The 20,918-nt window shown below is 38.4% G+C and overlaps 1 protein-coding gene across 6 annotated transcripts in view; it reads right to left on the bottom strand.

Annotated features, from left to right (window-relative positions):
• Tfdp2 (transcription factor Dp-2) overlaps nt 1-20,918 on the bottom strand; it is a 133,936-nt gene that overhangs the window by 83,424 nt on the left and 29,594 nt on the right. For 3 of the 6 annotated variants that reach the window (XM_032909994.1, XM_032909992.1, XM_032909993.1), the window contains exons 4-6: nt 15,773-15,878; nt 13,962-14,090; nt 6,569-6,635 (exon numbers count right to left, since the gene is read on the bottom strand). Coding sequence is in view for 3 of the 6 variants with exons in the window: in XM_032909989.1 (XP_032765880.1) it covers nt 6,569-6,635; nt 15,773-15,787 (82 nt within the window). In the remaining 3 variants the exon portion in view is untranslated. The remainder of the gene's footprint in view (nt 1-6,568; nt 6,636-13,961; nt 14,091-15,772; nt 15,879-20,918) is intronic. The other 3 variants (XM_032909989.1, XM_032909991.1, XM_032909990.1) reach the window with 1 other exon arrangement.

Genomic DNA, 20,918 nt, shown 5'->3' with positions numbered 1-20,918 from the left:
GTTCCTAGTGTTTTCAAGTATAAGAACCATATTTTGACAATTGGGAAAACTACAGAATCACATGGTAGGTCAATATTTAATGATGAGAAAAACATGGTTGTTTTAGATAGGGTTCTCAAGAGGAACAGAACACAGTGAGTGAGTGAGTATGTATGTATGTATGTATGTATGTATGTATGTATGTATGTTTGTACTATGTGTATATATGCCCACAGAAGAATTTATTAAATAAGCTTTAAAATAGTAACAGCTAAATCACACTGAGAAACTGAGAAACTAGTAGGTACTCGGTCCTTGAGTATAAAAGGCACAAATCCCTTGTGATCATACATAAGCCCTAGGGAAACCAGGAATGTCAGAGGCTCTCCAATGGAAGAGATGTGTGCCCTGTCACTTGCCCAGAGGTTGGAAATGGATGTGGTTAATAGCTAGTAACCTCTGAACTATCTTATGACTGAGGCCACAGCTGTTTTCCCCAGAGTCTTACAAACAGAACCAGAGGTGATTAATAGCCTAGATGACTACTTACTGTCTGTATGACTGAGACCACACCAGATCTTCCCCAGGTCCTTAGGATAACATATGAAGTCTATCACCAGAACCCACCTTAATGGAAGAAATGCATGAACTTTTAAATGAGTCTCAATGTAATTATGTCTTAGGCTTTACTGCACACATGGGATTGTGTACCAGGAAACTTTCTTTTTCTAAATTGTACTGTAATTAAATATGGTTAAAACAAACTGCCCAGTGTCAGATCCTTGGTTTGAACCAACACAGGCTACTGGGTCACGCTGGACAAGACTTCCTTCTTGCCTCATGTGGATTGTTACTCTGCTGGCATTGGTGTTTGCAGAGACATCCCTCACACACACGTGAGGCTGACCCAACACGGAACAATCCTATTGCAGGTAACTAGAAACTCCCCAGAAAATATTTTTTTTTGTTTTCTAAAAGTTATAGAGAGATCAACAGAGTAATGCTTGATCAAACAACAAAAATATAGTAAATCCACCATATTTTATGGTTTTTAACTAAAAGTACCAATCTATATACTCTGCTAAACTTCCATAAAAAATACAATGTCCCTGTGTCAAAAAACTATAAAATAGAAGTTTAGACAAATACGTGTGATAAAAAATGAGAGCAGAAAATGGGGAAAGAGACCCAATCAGAAGAAATTCTTCAGCTTCTGGGTATAAAATGCCCATCCTTTGACTGAGTCCCAAACCATACATGCATAAGGCGAATTCCAAGTAGCCCAAATAAAATTAAAATGTTTCATAAACTAAATGAAGCTAGATATGGTAGCACATGCCCTATGATCTCCTCACTTAGGAAGCAGAAGCAGAAAAAAAAAATGTGAGTTCAAAGCCAGTCCAGGTGATTGGGATGGCTGTTAGGTCTACTTCCAATCTGGATCTTTGAGGTAGGAGGACACACATTTATTCCAGATCTTTTGCGGTGTGAGGACTCACTTCCAATCTGAGCCCCACCTCCGCTGGAAGCCCACATAAACGTCACAGAAGGAAGCTTCAGTGCTCTGCCTGCCTGCTCTGGTCCTCACTAGCAAGTCCACCCCTTCACTAGCACTAGGGCCTACTTCTTTGGGATTCCAGAGTATACTGAGGAGCAACTGAGACATTCAGCCTCGTGGACTGAACAAGTATTGGATTGTTGGAACTCCTGTTCAAAGGCAGTCATTGCTGGACTTACAGGATCACAGCCTGGAAGTCATTCTAATAAATCCCCTTTCTAAAGAGAGATTCGTTCTGTAAGTTGTTACTCTAGAGAATACAGATTTTAGTACCAGTAGTGGTTCTAGAATAACAGAGGATGAATATCTTAAGTATTTGGCTTTCCAATTTGCCAACAACTACAGTTACTTAAGCTCTCCTGCATGCTCGGAGAGCACTAAAAGTTTTACAAACTTAGTGAGACAGAGGCATTGGATTATACTGACTCACCGACTGTGAGAGGCAACAGATTTGGTGACTATGTCTATAAAACTTTTGACAAGTTGTAGAAAAACAAGGAAAATGCTGCTGCTACTGCCTGGTTGCTCCTAGCATCTCTGGATAAACTGATCAGAGAAAAGAACGAGCTCTGTGATAAAAAATTAACCAACATCTAGATTCTCAGAATATGGTGAAGGGCAACAGTGAACTTAGTAACAAAACTGACCAGCGTCAGATGCTATAAACAGTCTAAAGTTTTCTAAGTGTGCCTTGGAAGAGAATCTTCTCTCCAGCAGCCACAGAGCTCAACTTGTGGTAAAACAAACCAAAGCTCTCGTTATAAGGTTGGTTGAATTACAGCAAAACTTCAAGTCCCAGCTCCGGAGGTGACAGCAGTTAAAGTTAAGAGCATTAATTATTAAAAATGAGGTCCTGTAATTTGGGATGTGAACGTATGGGAGGACGCTATTGAAGCTGAGAACTTTAAACCCTCAGATTCTCAAGGGTTTATCTCACCTGAAGTAGTCTATTTACCTTCAGCAAAAGATATACTCACACCCCATCTCCTGAAATATTGCCACTTTCACCTTTAACTGAGGTAATTAATCCTACATTGTTTGCTAAACCAGCAGTGACTTTCTCTGAATAAATGCCAGGCAAGACAACACTGATGTTCCTCAGGGCCCACCAATTGTTGCCTGTAGACCTATATACCAGACTTAAGGTTAAGCAGGCTCCAGAGGGAAAGTATAAAGTGTAGTCCATGAGGAGGTATGCTACACTACCATAGAGCTTAATGAGCCTGCTAATTCATTTAAGCACAAGTCTGTGGAATGTATATGGGAATGTATTTTAGTGTTTGGGATAATGATGGAAGAAATAGAAAACAGGATCAAGTGAGTTTATTGATATGAGTCCTCTCAGTGGAGATTCTAGGTTTAATACAGAAGCTCGGACAGCTAAAAAAAAAAAGGGGGGGGGGGTTTAAAGGTTTGTATGAATAGTTAGCTGAAGCATTTGTCAAAAGATGTCCTACTGAAAAGAAACTAAAGATGCCTGATATCCCTTGACTTAATAAATTGATGAAGAGATTTCTAAAGCTGTGGAAATTGCAATGCTAGAGTGGGTTCTCTGTATAAATCCCAATCCTCCACAGTGGGAAGGCCCAGCAGACATACATGTTCTTTACTAATCCTATAAGATGCAGAAGGTGAGAGGGCACCGGCACATCTGAAGAGCTTTGTTGTTGCCCTTTTCCGTGCACCAAACTTCTGCTTGGTTGAATGAATTCAACACAATGGGTTTAACTGGGCTTGAGTAGTAGGGACCAGGTGGCAGCACTGCATCACCAACAGCAAGGTGGTTATTCTAACGGGCAGGTCAGACAAGGCCGTGTTCATAATGGCCTGAACTGTAGTGGTCAGCACAAGCAAAGTGAATTTTATGGTAGCATGACTCATACAGACCTCTGACACCGGTAATCAGTCATGGTATTTTCAGGCATGAAATAGATTAAAAAAAAAAAAGCCTACTGAATTTTTGTTTGACCTATATAAGCAGGAAAATTCAGACAAATGAAAGAAAGGCTACATTGGATCATGGCAAAAAGTAATCTTTTTTTTTTTTTTTAGATTTATTTATTTATATTATATACAGCATTCTGCCTGCATATGTGACTGAAGGCCAGAAGAGGGCACCAGATCTCATTACAGATGGTTGTGAGCCACCATGTGGTTGCTGGGAATTGAACTCATGACCTCTGGAAGAGCAGTCAGTGCTCTTAACCACTGAGCCATCTCTCCAGCCCGGCAAAAGGTAATCTTGGCTTGTGAACCCATTTCCAGATTTGAGCCAATTTGCCCTTGAATGAAGAAGGGACAGCCAGGTTCCCCTGAGGAAGAATGATAAAGCACCTAGAAGTTTTATTGTTATCCTTTCTACAGTCCTTCCCCAGAGGGACCTAGGCCTTTACCAAGGGTAACTATACAACTGGGAAATAGAAAACAGACTTTCTGGGGCCTATTGGAACTGGTTCTGAATTAACACTGATACTGGGCCATCCCAAGAAACATCGTGGCTAAAGTCCAACTCACAGTAGGTCCAGTTGCCCTGAACTCATCCTGTGGTCATTTACCCAGTTCCAGAATCGTAATTGGGATAGATAAACTTACAGGTTAGAGAATCTTGACTAACAACAATGATGTAGCAAATTTCAGGCTAGACTAGACTATCTAGTAAGAGCCTACCTCAAAGGGAAAAAAAAAAACTCAGCAAAAAATGAAATTAAGATTTGAGTTGTTGGGGGCTGGTAAAATGGCTCAGCAAGTCAAAGTGCTTGACTTCAAGTCTGATTACTACCCACAGCTAATGAAACCATGGACTTCAGAAGAAAACTACAACCACCAGTTTACTAAGCCAGCATAATTCCTACCTACATTCAAAACTTACCCTTATACCCACAGATAAGAGTGCCTCTCATCAAAGAAGCTCCTCTTTGCAGCTGAGACCATTACACACACACACACACACACACACACACACACACACACACACACACACACACACAGGTTAACAAGCAGAAAATAACTAACTGTGGGACGCAGAGTATCAGTAGATACACATCCAACACAACTCCTGCACCCAAGGCTCAGGACGTCATGGAAGAGGGGACAGAAACATCTTAAGAGTCAGAGGACCAGGGAACCTGCTGTAAGAGTGTCTCCTAGCTGGGTGGCGATGGGACACATTTTTAATCCCAGCACTTGGGAGGCAGACACAGGCAGATCTCTGTGAATTCCAGGCCAGACTGGTTTACAGGGTGAGTTCCAGGATGGCCAGGGTTACACACACACACACACACACACACACACACACACACACACACACACACAAAATCTCAAAAAACCAACCAACCAAACAAGCAAAGAAGATACTGATTTCCTTCCACCTATGGCTTGGGGTGGCTATAGCTCCCGGGTATCATACCTATGACCTTTAACAGTCCTTTTGTTTAGCCCTAACACATTCAATAAATAACTAGTAATGGTTATACTATCATTTTCTGTGTCTGACATCCTGGGGGGGGGGAGTGAAAAGCACCAAAACTTAAAGTATTTCTCAAATACTTTAGTAACATATAACCTCTCAGAGTAACTCCTACGACTATTAATATTATTTACTAAGCTAGATAATTTTTATGCGAAGTATAGACTTCAGTATCCTCCATGGCACATCTCAGACAGTAAACAAAATCTTTTAAAGAAGCTGATGTTTCCTCCAAACTGGAATACGGTGGCAAATATTTTGTTCTTTCCCTGTACAATGGGAAATGTCAGACGTTTACAAAGCAGGAAAGAGAAATAATGAAGCCCCACACAGACATTACCCACTCTGAGTACGCAACCACCTTATAAGAAATATCACTGTATCTGTAATGCCCATAAACTCCAACCTCCTCACAGGAGATTATTCTGAATCCAGCTGCATTCTATCATTTCATCCATAAATATTTCACCACATGCCTACCTTCTAAGAGGTATCATAGAAAAAAATGTATATAATTATGTTGCCAGTTTTCCTGGAAGTTCTCAGGTTGGTGAGTCAGATTTCTGATATTAAAGTACCCAGTAAGTCATGGATTACAGAAATATATCTGTTAGAAAACACATATAGGGGTTGGGGATTTAGCTCAGTGGTAGGCGCCTGCCTAGCAAAGCGCAAGCCCTGGGTTTGGTCCTCAGCTCCAAAAAAAAAAGAAAAAAAAAAAAAAAAAAAAAGAAAGAAATCACACATATACTAAATTTCTACTTCATTTTCTTACAACTTAAACAACTTCAAAGTAGAAAACTGAGGGAAAGTTTTTAATTTTTAAATGTCTAATATTAATTATACATACTGATGTATTTCATTGTGACAATTTACACATGTATACAATGTATGTCAACAACATCTGTCTCCCTGTCACCCTCATTTATCTCCCTCCTACCTCTTCTAATCTCTTTCCCTTTCCAAGTAACCTTCTTCCTAGTTTCATGCTTTTGTTTTATGCTTTAGTTTTTGGTGATCCATAGCTTTCATTAAGGTTGCTTCAGGAGCATGGGCACTACACCTCTGAAGGAAACATCTTTCCTTCCTTTCCCTCCTCAGTGGGAAATAACTACAGTGAGAAAGGTGGCCCACAGGGGCCTTTAACTCCCACCCAGTTTTGTTTTGTTTTTGAGACAAAGGCTCACTAACAGTTCAGGCTAGCCTGAAACTCAATATAAAGCCCACACTGGTCTCAAACTCATAGCAATCCTCCTGGCTCAGCTCCAGGAGCATTAGAACTATAGCCATGTGCTACCATATACAGAAAAAGTAGATTTAAAACAGTGTCAACAGGCATAAGATCACTGGTTAAGGGGCTTTGAGACTTCTAAGGAAGGAGATAGAGAAAAATTGAACACAAAGGCCTTCCACCTCTTAGAGACAATTGACATTCATGACTTGGTATGTGATAACATCCCAACATTATGTAACTATTATATACAGCGGAATTCTTATAATTGCAGATGTTATAGGAGAACTGCAAAAAAATTAAATACAGAAAATTTTTATTCAGTAATCCTTACCTTTTGTTGGACTGAAATTCTGATCTATAAAGCCCCTCAGTTCTGCATTTGTGGATGTCAAACCAACCTGAATAAAAAAAAAAATTAATACTTGGATCAGAAGTATTATAGAGCTATTTAATAAAATATTTTATATTTTCTACCAAAAGTCTGTATCAAATATTAGTCTTATGAAATAAATTAATTATATCATCCATAGGAATATATTACTAAAAAGAAAATGTTGCCATGTTGCTTGAAATGGGAAAACTTAAGATTAAAAATTAATGGAATGCTACTTATGAGTTAAATCAAAAACCCACAAATTTTCTAAATATTTTGAAGGCAAGTAATATGGCAGCTGCCAACAGATAAATCACACTTCCCTCCCTAGGGCAGGGGCTTGGCTTAGCAGCAGAACACTCGCCTAGCATGTGCAATGCCCTGATTTGCTCTCTAGCACTATAAAAATAAAGATTATAAAATTATATCCTCATCGCTGTTCTTAATTTCTGATGTTCTTCATCACTTCCACCATGCTTTTAAGAACTACCACATAAGTACCACAGATGGTCTAAGTGTAAGGACAGCAGCCTCAAGTCCATTTATCTGGATCCCCACTGGCTTATAAAGCCCACTGCTGTGTGCCTTGGTCAAGCCATTCGAGTTAGAAATTGGCAAATTAGAATGTGCTGCCAGTTCTTGACGATCCTGGTTGTCAGAAAGACGCAAGGAGCTGGGTATGCAAAGCACACAGCACAGCAATGGCACATCCTCTTCAGTCTGTGTCAACTTAGGACTAGTCCTGTGTCAGCAGTCTGTGCAGCAACCGAGTTTATAATCTCCCTCCAGACGGTTTACTCACTTAATACGATATTTACAGGGCTACCTGTGTCATAGATAAAAAGCAAGTATCATCATAAGAACTAATTTGATTTTTGTTTTGGATACAGGGCATCATATACCCGGGCTGGCCTCAAACTATATAGCTGAGGATTAATTTTCTAATCCTCCTCCTTCCTCTATCTCGAGAACGCTGAAATTATAGGAATGCATGACTACTCGTGATTTTCATCAAAATGTTAAAAATTTGGTTCAGAGCCTAGGGGAATCCCCATTTCGAAAACAGGGCACATGGGCCATTAAGATGACTCAGTAGATAAGGTGCTTGTTGAACCAGCCTGAAGATCTGAGTTCAAACTCAAAGCCACATGAAGGTAAAAAAGGAGATAAGTCCCTCCAAGTTGTCCTCTGACCTCCACAATACACCCTGGAATGCAGACAGTCTCCCACATACACACAAAATATCTTTTTCATTTAGCTCAATATCTAAGTCCTGGTCTACAGGACAGACAGAGCTACACAAAGAGAAACCTTGTGTAGAGGGAAAAACAAAAATCAAACATACAAAAACGACTTAGCTCAAAGCAAGCTCTAATACATGGACCCACTATTACTATATATTACAGTGTTATACACTAAAGAGTTGTAATCTTACAGTATAAACCTGGAATATTCTGCAAACTTTCAACATTTCAAATTTGTAATTTGATACCTCAAAACTTTTCAAAGATATATTTAAAAGTTTTACTGTAATAAAACTCATATGGTCTCGAATTATTGATCCTTATCTTGATGTTTGGATACATGTCTACATTTTTTTTTAATTTTTTTATTTATGTACGTGGCTGTTTTGCCTACAAGTATGTATGAGGGCACCAGATTCCTAGAAACTGTAGTTACAGACAGTTGTGAACTACCATGTGGGTGCTGAGAATTGAACCTGGGTCTTCTGGAAGAGCAACCACTGACTCATCTCTCCAGCCGATGATGATGATGATGATGATGATGATGATGATGATGATGTTGTTGTTGTTGTTGTTGTTGTTTTTGAGACAGGGTTTCTCTATAGCCCTGGCTGTCCTGGAACTCCCTTGTAGACCAGGCTGGCCTCAAACTCAGAGATCGCCAGTCTCTGCCTCCCGTGTGCTGGGATTGAAGGCGTGCACCACCGCTGCCCAGCCCATTTCTATATTATTAAATAATCACTGCAATCATGCAGTTAACAAATCCTTACTCTTTATGGTGTGTTGTGTGTGTGCATGAGTCTATTTAGTGAGTAGATCTAAGTTAATATTAATCTGTGTTGGTGTATAGCTCAGCAGGCTTTGACTCCAAGTCTCTGGGTTCAATTCCCAGTACTGCCCTCCTCTCAAACAAGAATAATGTTGGGGGATGGTTTTGTGCACCATGTATTCAGATGCTGATTTCTAGGCCCAGACATCTGGTTGCAAGGTCAAGCATCTCTGGTCTCAATGTTATGTAAAAATTGTTTTCCAGAAGAGAATAGGGTGGGATTTCCAATCCCAGTCAGGGGTCCCAAAGAGACTAGAGGGGAGGGGAGTCAAAGGAATGAGAGGGAAGAGTAAGGGGGAGAAGGAGAGGGGAAGAGGGGGAGAGGGAGAGGGGAAGAGGGGGAGAGGAAGGAAAAGGGAGGGGGGAAGGAAGGGAGGGAAGGCAGAGAGACCATGAAAATGTATTAGGAAGATTCTCTGAGGTGGCAGTGAGAAAGCAGCCATAGGAACATAACGAATTACAAGTATATAATACAACAATGAACATCACTGTGCTGCAAATCGTAACTTAATACTTAAATTTAAAGGAACACAAAGCTTTGAAACTTTGTAGCCCTGGCTTTAGTAAGTTTTTATTATTTTACGTGTATGGGTATTTTGCCTGCGTGCATGTCTATGAACCCTGAGTGCCTGGTGCCCACAGAGGAGAGAGCATCAGATCCTTTGGAATTGTTGTTACAGACAGTTGTAAGCTGCCACGGGGGTGCTGGAATCAAACCTAAGAGTTCTAGAAGAGCAGCCAGTTCTCTTAACTACGGAGTCATCTCTCTAGACCCACGATGGACCATTTTTAAAAACTATGCAATGTTTTACATTATATATCCTCCATAAACACATACTTGGTCCATTATAATTTAATAGTTTAAGAGCTAACGGTTTCATTAGTCAGTGGTTAAAATCCTTTACTAAGTGAAGTTTCTTTTTACCAAAATATTTCTATGTACATTTTACACAGTCAAGTAATTCTGATGTAATAGATAAATGGTACTTAAAAATCAAAGTTTTATGACAGAAACTGACACTGACATGCCTAGAAACTAGCTTCTCAATTCTGTGTAATGGTGTGGATACTTTGCACTGAGATTTAAGTTTAGTTAGCCTTAAAAACCAAAAGTGCAACCAACAGCTCCATCATGGCTCTCCTGATACTCTCATGTGCTGTCAGTACTAAGAAGCCCACCCGGCACTGTAAGCAAGTGCTTCTACTTCAAAGAGAAGACAAAGCTTTAGTCAGTCCTACTTTGAAAAGAAAGCAAAAATGACAGACATCTTTTAAATATATTCATCCCCTGGTTAATATGGAACCATTTAATACATATAATAACTTCAGGAGAGTCATTTTACATTTTTCTTATTTTATAAAAATAACGGTTAAAAACAAACCTCAACAAAAACCACATGTTCACAGTAGAGACCTCAGTTACTGTTTCTGTTAGGTTTTAACACCTGCTCTTTGTGCCAGTTTCTGCAGGGTAAACAGCAGACACATCCACAAACTGTACACCCATACCTTAACTCTACAGTTAAAAAATTAGATAAAGGTCAACTGAGTCTCACTATGACAGCCTAAGTATTATCTTAGAAAGAATGTATTTTAATCTAAAGTTCCTAAAATTACTGCCAAAGACCCAGAGGTTCCTCCCTATATAATCCAGACAATTAGGCATCTCTGTCTCTGTCTGTCTGATCCTGTTTGTCTGTCTGTCTGCCTGCCCGCCTGCCTGCCTGCCTGAGTTTCTCTGTCCTTGGGCCCTTATGCCCTTTCTCTCCAATTCTCTTCTCCTCTTCCTACCCCTCTTTCACATTGGCAACTCCTTTGACCTCAATCCTTGGGGCCAGTAAAATCACCGAAAAGCAGCTTTTCAGTAAACCTCCCTTTAATCTAATCTAATCTGGCATGAATTAGCTCATTTCAGCAGTGGAGGAATACTCTATCAAGTTCCAGGCTAGCCAAGGATAGTGAGATCCTGTTTCAAACAAACAAGCAAGCAAATAAATAAGGAATTATAGGGTTGGAGAGAGTGATCAAAGGCAATCGATCGATGCTCTTGCAGAGATCAGATTTGCTTCCCAGCATTCAAGATGGTGGAGCTGATGACCTCCTATAATCCATCGACCTAGTCTTCACATCTCCACAACATGATGACCTCCTATAATCCATCGACCTAGTCTTCACATCTCCACAACATGATGACCTCCTATAATCCATCGACCTAGTCTTCACATCTCCACAACATGATGACCTCCTATAATCCATCGACCTAGTCTTCACATCTCCACAACATGATGACCTCCTATAATCCATCAACCTAGTCTTCACATCTCCACAACATGTGTACGCACACACATATATAGTCATGTGTACACACACACACACACACACACACACACACACACACACACACACACAACCAGTAAAAGTAAATCTTAAAATGTATTAATTATAATAAAAAAGGAACTAAAGTGGGTATGGTGATACATGTCTGTGATCCCAGCATTTGAGAGACTGACCTGGGAGAAACCCAAGATCAAGGCCAACCTTGAATACATAGTAAATTCCAGGACAGCCTAAGCTACACAGTGAGATCTCTGACCAGCAGCAGCAGCAGCACCACCACCACCACCAACAACAACAACAACCACCCCAAAAGAATATTTCCTTGAGCAAGAGGGAAAAGAAAAACCCTCATAATTCATGTCATACTTTTAGTCTAATCAGATAAGAGATATCTTCTCCCTAGGTATTTCACTATAAATTTTCTTAATTAATTTAAATAAGTTTAATTGGTTTAAGGTATAAAATATGATGTAAAATAAATATATATGAAATGATATCTGGGTATTCCAATGCTGTACTACCATCTGTAAACAGTCACTAAATGTATGCTAAATATAAATAACCTTATTTTTTAACAATCCAATCATAAATAAAAATATTATGAACTGTACCAATATTTAATATTTCTGATATAACTTGAAAAACAATTCAAATGAGATGATCTGTACATAAAAGTAAACTCTAACTTTCATAGGAAAGATGATTTTGGAATGTGATGGTGGCTCTCAGGAGGCAAAGGCAGGTGGATCTCTGTAAATTTGAGGACAGCCAGGACTACAAAGTAAGTTCCAGGACAGCAAGACTACAAAGAGAAACCCTGTCTCAAAAAAACTAAAATTAAAAAAAAAAAAAAAAACCCAGGAAATATATAAATAACATACCTGAATATTTTATATCAAACAATTGTGTATATTTGTTTATGGTCAAGTAATATTTGTTTTAGTTATTACTCAAATGCCAATAGCTTCTAGCTTCAACATATGCAATTTCCAAACAGATATGGAGATAACCAATAAATGCATAGAATGTTAGTTTAACCTAACTAGTAATGAGAAAGAAACCACATACAATTTTTTGCTGGTTAGAATGGCAAACATTAAAAATAAAAACCTGTAGATAGTACTCTTGCTACTTCTGGACTCACTGCCCCTTCAACATACTCAAATCCTTTCATTATATTTAACAAAGGAAAAGGAGATATGTGTGTGTGTGTGTGTGTGTGTGTGTGTGTGTGTGTGTGTGTGTGTACTGACATTTAAGTATAAACATAAGAGAAATGTCATTCTCATATATTACTAGTAAGTAAGTAAATATGCAGTCTTTAGAAAACACCATTCAGCAATGTTTTGAAAGGCTCTTAGAACTGAAAATATAGTTCAGTAATAAAGTGCTTGCCTCACATGAATGAGATTCAACATTCAATCTCTACTGCTACTCAAAAATGGGAGAAAAATAATGTCTGGAAAAAGATCATATACTCAGTAATATGATTTAGTAATTTTCAAAGATGTCTGTCTGATAGAAATAATCTGACAAATGAGCAAAAGAGAACAAAAATGTCCGAACTCAAGTGTGGGGTGTTTACCTATACTATAATCCCTAAAAAGTGAGAAGCAGGAAAGTGAGTTCTGGGAGAGGGTAGATCATGATCTAAGCCACAGCAATATCTTGTTCTAAAAATTAAAGGCCAATGGCTCCCACTATAATCCTACCCACTGGAAGACTGGAGCAAGACAACTGCCATGAGCTCAAGCCCAGCCTAAGCTGCATAGTGAGATCCCATCTCAAATCGAAACGCTTCACTACCTGACACTCACCTGAGGGTCTGTGAGCAGAAGCAGCATGCGATCCAGCATGCAGTGCAGCAAGCCTGGGCTACTTTAGACCCTACTTCAAATTACAAATATGGCCAGAGAGATGGTTCAACAGGGAAACCCACTTCACGCAAGCCTGGTGACCTGAATTCAATCCTGGCAGCCACATTGGAAAGAGAGAACCAATTCCCAAAAAAGTTATCCTCTGACTTGCACAAGCACCCTATAGCTATGTGAATGCCTACACCTACACACACACACACACACACACACACACACACACACACACACACACACGCACGCACAATTAATTACTCAATTAATTACCCATATACTCAATTAATACAGATATACTCAATCATAAAGTTTAAAAATTTGTAAAGGAAAAAATAAAAACATTTAAAAATGGGAAAACTATGACTAATATTAAGAAACTGATATATTATCCATACCATGGGTAATATAAAATAGCCTCTTAAAAATGTTACAGAAGGGGTTGGGGATTTAGCTCAGTGGTAGGCGCTTGCCTAGGAAGCGCAAGGCCCTGGGTTCGGTCCCCAGCTCCGGAAAAAAAAAAAAAGAACAAAAAAAAAAAAAAAAAAATGTTACAGAAGTAACAAAAGTAAGCAGAAGTACTCATTACGGGGTTTATGACTTCATTTTATTTGATAAATTTTGGTTGATAAATGTGTAAACACTGTGCATTTATATATACACCGGACATCTTCCTAAACAAAATCGTGCTAATAATCTACTGTCTAATTTTTTTCTTTGTCTTTTCTATTTTCTGTAAAAAAAATTACAGAATATATAAAAAATTCATTGACAAAGCAAAAAATAGTACACCTTAGATTATATTTCAAATTCTCTTTTGTGAGACAGACATGTTGTTACATATCTGTAATCTCAGCATTTAGAACACTGCTGCAGAAAGACTTGTGAGTTTGAGAGGTTGGTCTGGCCAGATAGTAAGACCATGTCTCAAAAAAAAATTTTTTTTTTCAAAAAGAAAAATCTCTTTTGTATACTATGTAAACTTAAAATGGAATATACCTAAATTTTCAGTCTAGAGGACTTATTGGATAGTAAGCACTAATTGGAGAGATAAAGAGAATATATGTCAGTACCTTATCTCACTCCCTTTGCAAAAGGGTCCATCCTGTATCCTGTGTAATTCTGGTACGAGAATTAATAGGAGAGGCTCCTGGCCCAGGCCTCACACTTACATCCCATTTCCTTCCACATACTGTTTAGATCTGTGAGCCAAGCAGAGTAATCAAACTGTCTCTGTGGAATTTAAAATTGATTAGCAAAAAAATTGAAAGTTTCTTATTTTCTTATAAAATGGTACTACAGGACCCATGTAAGCCATTATGCTACCATATATACTGCCAAAAGATGGGACTGTGCCACACACAGGGACACACACACACACACACACACACACACACACACACACACACAGATTATATGATGCCATTCTTTTTTTTTTTTTTTTTTTTTTTTTTTTTTTTTTTTTTTGGTGCTGGGGATCGAACCCAGGGCCTTGGGCTTGCTAGGCAAGCGCTCTACCACTGAGCTAAATCCCCAACCCATATGATGCCATTCTTTAATCCTCTCAATCTAGAGATATTTAAAGCCAGAGAACTCTATTTTCAGTTACATGAATCAATATTTAATCTTTGCCTTAAATTGGGTTTTGCTGTGATGACTGGTTGTGTTTGTTTGTTTGTTTGTTTGTTTTGAGACAGAATCTTGCTATATTGCCTAGTCTATCCTCAAATTCATCCTCCTGCCTCAGCCTCCTGAGTAGTTGGGACTACAGCCATATACTTCCAGACCTGGCTCCTTAACATTTTTGAATAGGCTTTTCACTATGCCTGATCATAAGTATGATATAAGATATAAAAGGCAAAGGGGATGGTAGGCTTTTCACATTCCTGATCATAAGTATGATATAAGATATAAAAGGCAAAGGGGATGGTAGGCTTTTCACTATGCCTGATCATAAGTATAAGATATAAAAGGCAAAGGGGATGGCACATACACATGCACACACAAACACAAATGCTCTCTATCCTCATAAGAGAAATGCTTTCCCAAAGAGTCTGCAACTAGAGGTGACAACAAAAGAATGTTAGACTGCTTTTTTCCCTCCTGCATACCTCTTTCTGAATAGAGTAGTCCCTTAACATGCAGATACGAGATGGGGAGAGGCTAGCTATGAACCTAAAATGATCTTTAGTGGGGAGGAGGGAGAAGTGAAGCAGTTAGATAACATCCAGAAAAGTAAACTATGAAAACAAGTACTGTTCCAATTCCTGACAGACCCCAGATTTTGGGCCCAGATCTTTCTAGGGGGCACTAAATTCCTACTTGTGAATTCCTAAGACATTCCTTCACATTTACAATAGAGATAACAATCAAAAAGAATTAACAATTCAAGAGGGGGGTATTTAACTTTTCTAACAGATCTAAAGTTTAGATCGCCTTCAGGGAACACCTCAGAGAATGTAGCAACCTGCTACCAAACAACATCAGAGCATACACATTTCCCTGAGCAAACACAAAAGGGAAAAAAAAATAAGCCAAAGAAAACAGAGATGTGCTCAATAAGGCCAAGTAACTCTCTAGCAACCTAAACAAATTTGTAACAGTCCCCAGAAAAGGAGCCAAGTTGGAAACTTTCTAGAGATAGCAACTTGCAGCTGTTGAAAATGAACAGCTTGGCACCAATCTACAAGAATCCCATAATGGCCATGGAAACACTGTATTCAATAGTATTAAGTTTATCTCAACACTACACAATCAGAAACAATTATAAATCCAGGCAATGTTTTGAATTTTGTTAACCAGAATACTGAAAAAAAAAAATCAGTATAGCAAAACAGGATAGGCTCACTTTGAAAAGTTATTTTTAAAAATTACAAATACTTACATTTTTTGTCGTCATGTCAAAGTGTATTCTATTTAATATTGTGTAAAGCCATTAAAAAAACGTACAAAAATAAAAACCTTCGTCTTCAACAGTTCTTTAAAATATCCTGTTAAAGGGAAAAAGAGGGAATAGTAATGTAATAATAGGCAATACTTATGTCACATTTACTGAAACATGTAACTTGCAAGTGAATTGTCTAAATTAATCCCTAGAACAGCACCATGAAAATATGTATCATTTTATCTCCATTCCAAATAAAAACTGGGGTTTAAAGCAGTTAAATAATTTGACAAGTCAGCTCTGCTCTCAAGGGACACAGCAGAGTTATACAGTATGTTGCTTTAGATAATGCACTGAAAGAAACCTCAGGGCTTCATGGAGAAAGCACTAAGTGTTCAAACACTGACAGACATGTCAAAAGTACACAAACACCAGCCTAAAGGGCCTAGAACTGCACACTGAGGCAACCAAACACCAAAATATCTTAATGATAGTAATAGATTATAAACCCAACCATAAAAAACAATTAAGAGATAATGGAGGAAATTAGAAAGCATCAACAGGATGCCAACTAGAAGCATAATGAAGTCTACAGTTGGTGAAACTCTACCATAACCATCATTATAAGCCAATTAAGGGAAGAATCAACCACAAAGGTTAACACTAGTTACTAGAAATGTGCAACAAAATATCGACATAATATTGAAATAGCTACTTGGAGCTGCAGAGTTAGCTCAGTGTTAAGAGCACTGACTGCTCTTCCAAAGGTCCTGAGTTCAATTCCCAGCAACCACATGGTGGCTCACAACCATCTGTAATGGGATCTGATGTCCTTTTCTGGTGTGTCTGAAGATAGCTACAGTGTACTTTCATATATAAAATAAATAAAATCTTTAAGAAAAAAAAAGAAATAGCTACTTATAAAATAGCTACTTAACACAAAATTTCTAGTAAAGAAACTGGCACACATTAGTGATCAAAGTTACTAAATGGCCAGCAGCAATCAGGCAAGTAAGTCATCAGGAGTCTCAAATGTATTGAGATGGATATAATAACATTTCTGAGATACTACTGTCCAACATGCAAAACCTAACCATGAAAAATATCAGATAAATACACAGTGAAATATATTCTTCAAAATAATGGCTTAAATTCCTCAACACCATTAGTGTCAAAAAAAAAAAAAAAAAAAAGAAAAAAGTAAAGCTCAATTCAAAATTGGGGTAACTGGAAAAGTCTCCACTCCAGAATATGTGTGTTTTATTTCCTCTTTTTTTCTATTTTTTAATGATAGGGTGTTACTTCTAAGCCCTGGCCCGTCGAGAGCCCTCTTGCCTCAGCCTTCTAAATGCTAGGATTACAGGTACAAGCAACCAGGTCCAAATTTCATTGCTGTTTCTGAGTATTAGTCCATAAACTGTAGGATCTTCCCTTATGTCAAACATCTTTTATCTTAGGGAGAAAGAGAAACCTAAGACACTTTAGGAGGTGAGGGGCACAGTAACAAGAACTTTCAAATGAGACAGAGGAAATAATAAAGCGTGTATAAAATGTTATAATCGGTAAGTCCGGGCAAAAGCGTTCAGCATTTCTTTGCCCTACTTCTGTAGCTTTCCTTGTTTTTGTGTGTCTATTTGCTTTTTGAAGAGAGAATCTCATTATTTTTCCTTTAAAAATCACTGCAGCAGCAGTAGCAGCTCATGCCTATAACAGCATAACTCAGGAGCTGAGGCAAGAGAAATCACAAGTGTGAGGCCATCCTAGGCCAGGAGTAGCATAGTGAGATCCAGACCAGCCTAAGCCATACAGTGAAACTGTGCCTTAAAAATAATTAAATAAACAAATATTAGATTATCTTAAAACAAAAGTGAAGTTTATTAAGTTTTAATATAGACTTTAAAGCACTGGGGTTAAAAGAAAGGCACTCAAAATGAAAAAAAAAAAATACACCTGAGAACGTAGAGATAGGAAAATCAATAATTAAATGCGGGTCTTGGATGACAGCATGTTCCAGAGCAGCCAGAGCTACATGAGATCCTGTCTCAAAACACAAGTGACCAGAGACATGGATGAGAAAGGGTTGGTATTACTGAACAGCCCTGGGGCCTAAAGAAGGGAAGAGGAGGGACTGACTCCACACAGGTGTACTCTGACCTTCATATGCACACTGCGCCATGTCCACCTCCCCACACACATCTCACACACTGACAAATGTCTTTTTCAATTTCCCCACACCCATGCACATATAGCCAGCATGAACTGGACTCAGTGGGATATAAGAGAAATTCATAAAACAGAAAAGAGCACCTGAATGCTAAAAATAAATTATATACATATATGAAATTCTCAAAGAATAAAATAGTTTAAAATATTTAAAAGATAATTAACATCACAAACATATACAAAAATAGAAAACAAAAAATTAGATCACTTTATAACCTACTAAAATATATTTATGACAGAAAATTAAGTCTTTCCCATAGAAGACATGATTTTAACTCATTAAGTTTTATGAGCTTTCTAAGTATAGATTCTAAGCAAATATTCCTCCCTATTATTGTTCTCTTGCTTAAAAAGTTGGCGGTGGCAATGTGTTCACTAAAACACTCTCTTCTCCTTCCTCACAGATGGTCTGTCCATATAACGTATGACTTAATACGGGCCAACAAGACATAAGCAGATACTAATGAAGTGAGCTCGCAAATCTGGCTACAAGGATCCCTTTTTCTCCCCCTCGCTGAGCCCAGAGCATGGCTGTAATGACTACAGCTGCTTGTCTCTATGCATCTGCTTCATTTTGTGCTCAGTATTCAATACTGTATCATATTTCCTAAAAACTAGGCTACTGAATAGCACTGTGGTATTCAAGCAAATAAAAAGAAACTGACAAAAGGCTGGAGATGAGTTCAATAATTAGAGCACTTACCAGAAGCCTGGGTTACATTCACAGTATCACACGGAGTGAAGGATAGTTTAAAAATCAGGAAGTTAACAGAGTCTAACTATTTCGGAGGCACCCAATAAAACGCTGTTTGCCCACACCAATGGACCCAACAGAGCCGAGTGCAGTCCTGTTTAGGATTCTCTGCATCTTCTCGGCACAGGCTCGGCACAGACCAAAAGCTCTAAACGTTGCCTGAATGACAGATGTTAACAAAGCCGAAGGAGCCCAATGTCTATTGAAAACTTTACCATAATATTTCTGCGCCTCCATTTCTGCCAAGCATTAAAGGCATTCACGCTATATTAAATAAGACGATACATATAAAGTTAATAAAACACTACCTAACACAGTCTGAGCAAGCAACGGCAGGCAAGAGGGAAATCAGTTCTCATTTCCCATGAAAAGTTAATGTTTCTTCTTCCAAAGTAGATAATGAATAACTTATATAAAGGAGAAATAAAAATACAACACAAAGAGCAATTTTAAAACAGAAGAAAGCTGGGCAGTGGTGGCACGTGTCTTTAATCCTAACTCTTGAAAGGCAAAGGCAGGCAGATCTCTGAGTTCCAGGCCAGCCTGGTCTACAGAGCAAGTTCCAGAACAGCCAAGGCTACACAGAGAAACTGTCTCCAAAAAAAAAAAGAAGAAGAAATGTTTTCAACAATTAAAAAGGTTAAGTATCTTAAATGCTTTTAAAAAATTGTGCTTTCCTTTCATATTGACCAATATTAAAATTACCTGAAAATTTTTCATATGTGACTTCGAACTTTCCAAAATGTCAAGAAGACAATGGACACCGAATATTTTCAGAAGTTGCTATCTTTGGCATTACTGGTAAGCCTCAGATATAAACCAGCCATGTGTGCTGATGCATGATGTTTATCCAAACTCGCAACTGCACAGTCCTTCCTGTTTCCAAGTCGTCTGTTAGTTAAAACATAAGTTCTTCTTCCAGCTTCATGAGCACATTATGCCAAGCTCAAAAAGTCAATCTTTTGACCTCACCATCTGCCATGATCTCTTGTCAACTTTCAGACAATGCAGCTCCCACAGATGGTCTCAACATGCAAGCCCTTTTACATTCCAGTCACAAGTTAGAGGCTCCAGCATAAAACCCAAGGTAATATACTAACCAAAATACAGGAAAAAGCACTTCAATCATAATTTGTAGGCTCCTTTTATCAGCTATGAGACAGAATTCTAATAGTGCCAGTAAAAGAAGCTATGGAATTAAAGTTCATCAAAGTGAACACGTGCATTACTAATTTTAAATTCATTTTCATGATTAAAAGTTTAAAGTATCTGAAATAAGCACTAGATGTAAAATTCGGTGGTAGAGCACTTGCTTAGCATGTGGGAGACTCTGGATTGAATGAATACCCAGCACCACAAAAATACAGACATAAACAGATGAATTAATGAATAAATAGCAAAGGCATACTGGGAGTGTAATACTGGGAGTATAGATCACATCCTAGGTTCTTCCTGAACCACTGCCCATATACCTTATTGATCCAATTTCACTACCTTCTCTCTCTCTCTCTCTCTCTCTCTCTCTCTCTCTCTCTCTCTCTCTCTCTCTCTCTCTGTGTGTGTGTGTCTTTCTGTGTGTGTGTGTGTGTGTGTGTGTGTGTGTGTGTGTGTGTGTGTGTAGGTACACATGTGCCACATCACACATGTTAAAGGAACTAACTGGCTCTTACCTTCTACCATATGGGATCAAACTCAAGTCATCAACCTTGGCACTGAGCTCCTTCACATATCAGGTTACCTCTTTATTACTTTCCTAGCCATTCTACTATTCTTCATATAACTTATTCCCCTTGTCTCAGGGACTCTGTACAGGCTGTTATTCTGTCTGAGAGTTTTATCTGGTAAATTCCTTTTCAGATCTCTTCTCAAATGTCCCTCCTCAAGGAAAATAATTCCTTTTCCTCCTCCCAGACTAGGTCAGAGGCTTCTACTTACTGTTAGCTGCTTTCTCTTTTCATAGCATACCCTGAGTTGCCATAATATATTTATTGTGATTACCAGACTGGTCTATCTCTGCCAACTAAAGTGTAAATTCTATGAGGGTGGGAATCCTTCTCATTTAGTTCACATATGTGTGTATATAAATATATATGCATACACATATATATGCATATATATACACACATATAAATATGTATACACACATACAGTAGGAGTTCAATATATATC

This window comes from Rattus rattus, chromosome 8 (genome assembly GCF_011064425.1).
Source record: "Rattus rattus isolate New Zealand chromosome 8, Rrattus_CSIRO_v1, whole genome shotgun sequence".
Lineage (NCBI taxonomy): Eukaryota > Metazoa > Chordata > Mammalia > Rodentia > Muridae > Rattus > Rattus rattus.
Note: the sequence above shows the minus strand (reverse complement) of the source record. Positions and strands in the feature narration are given on the sequence as shown.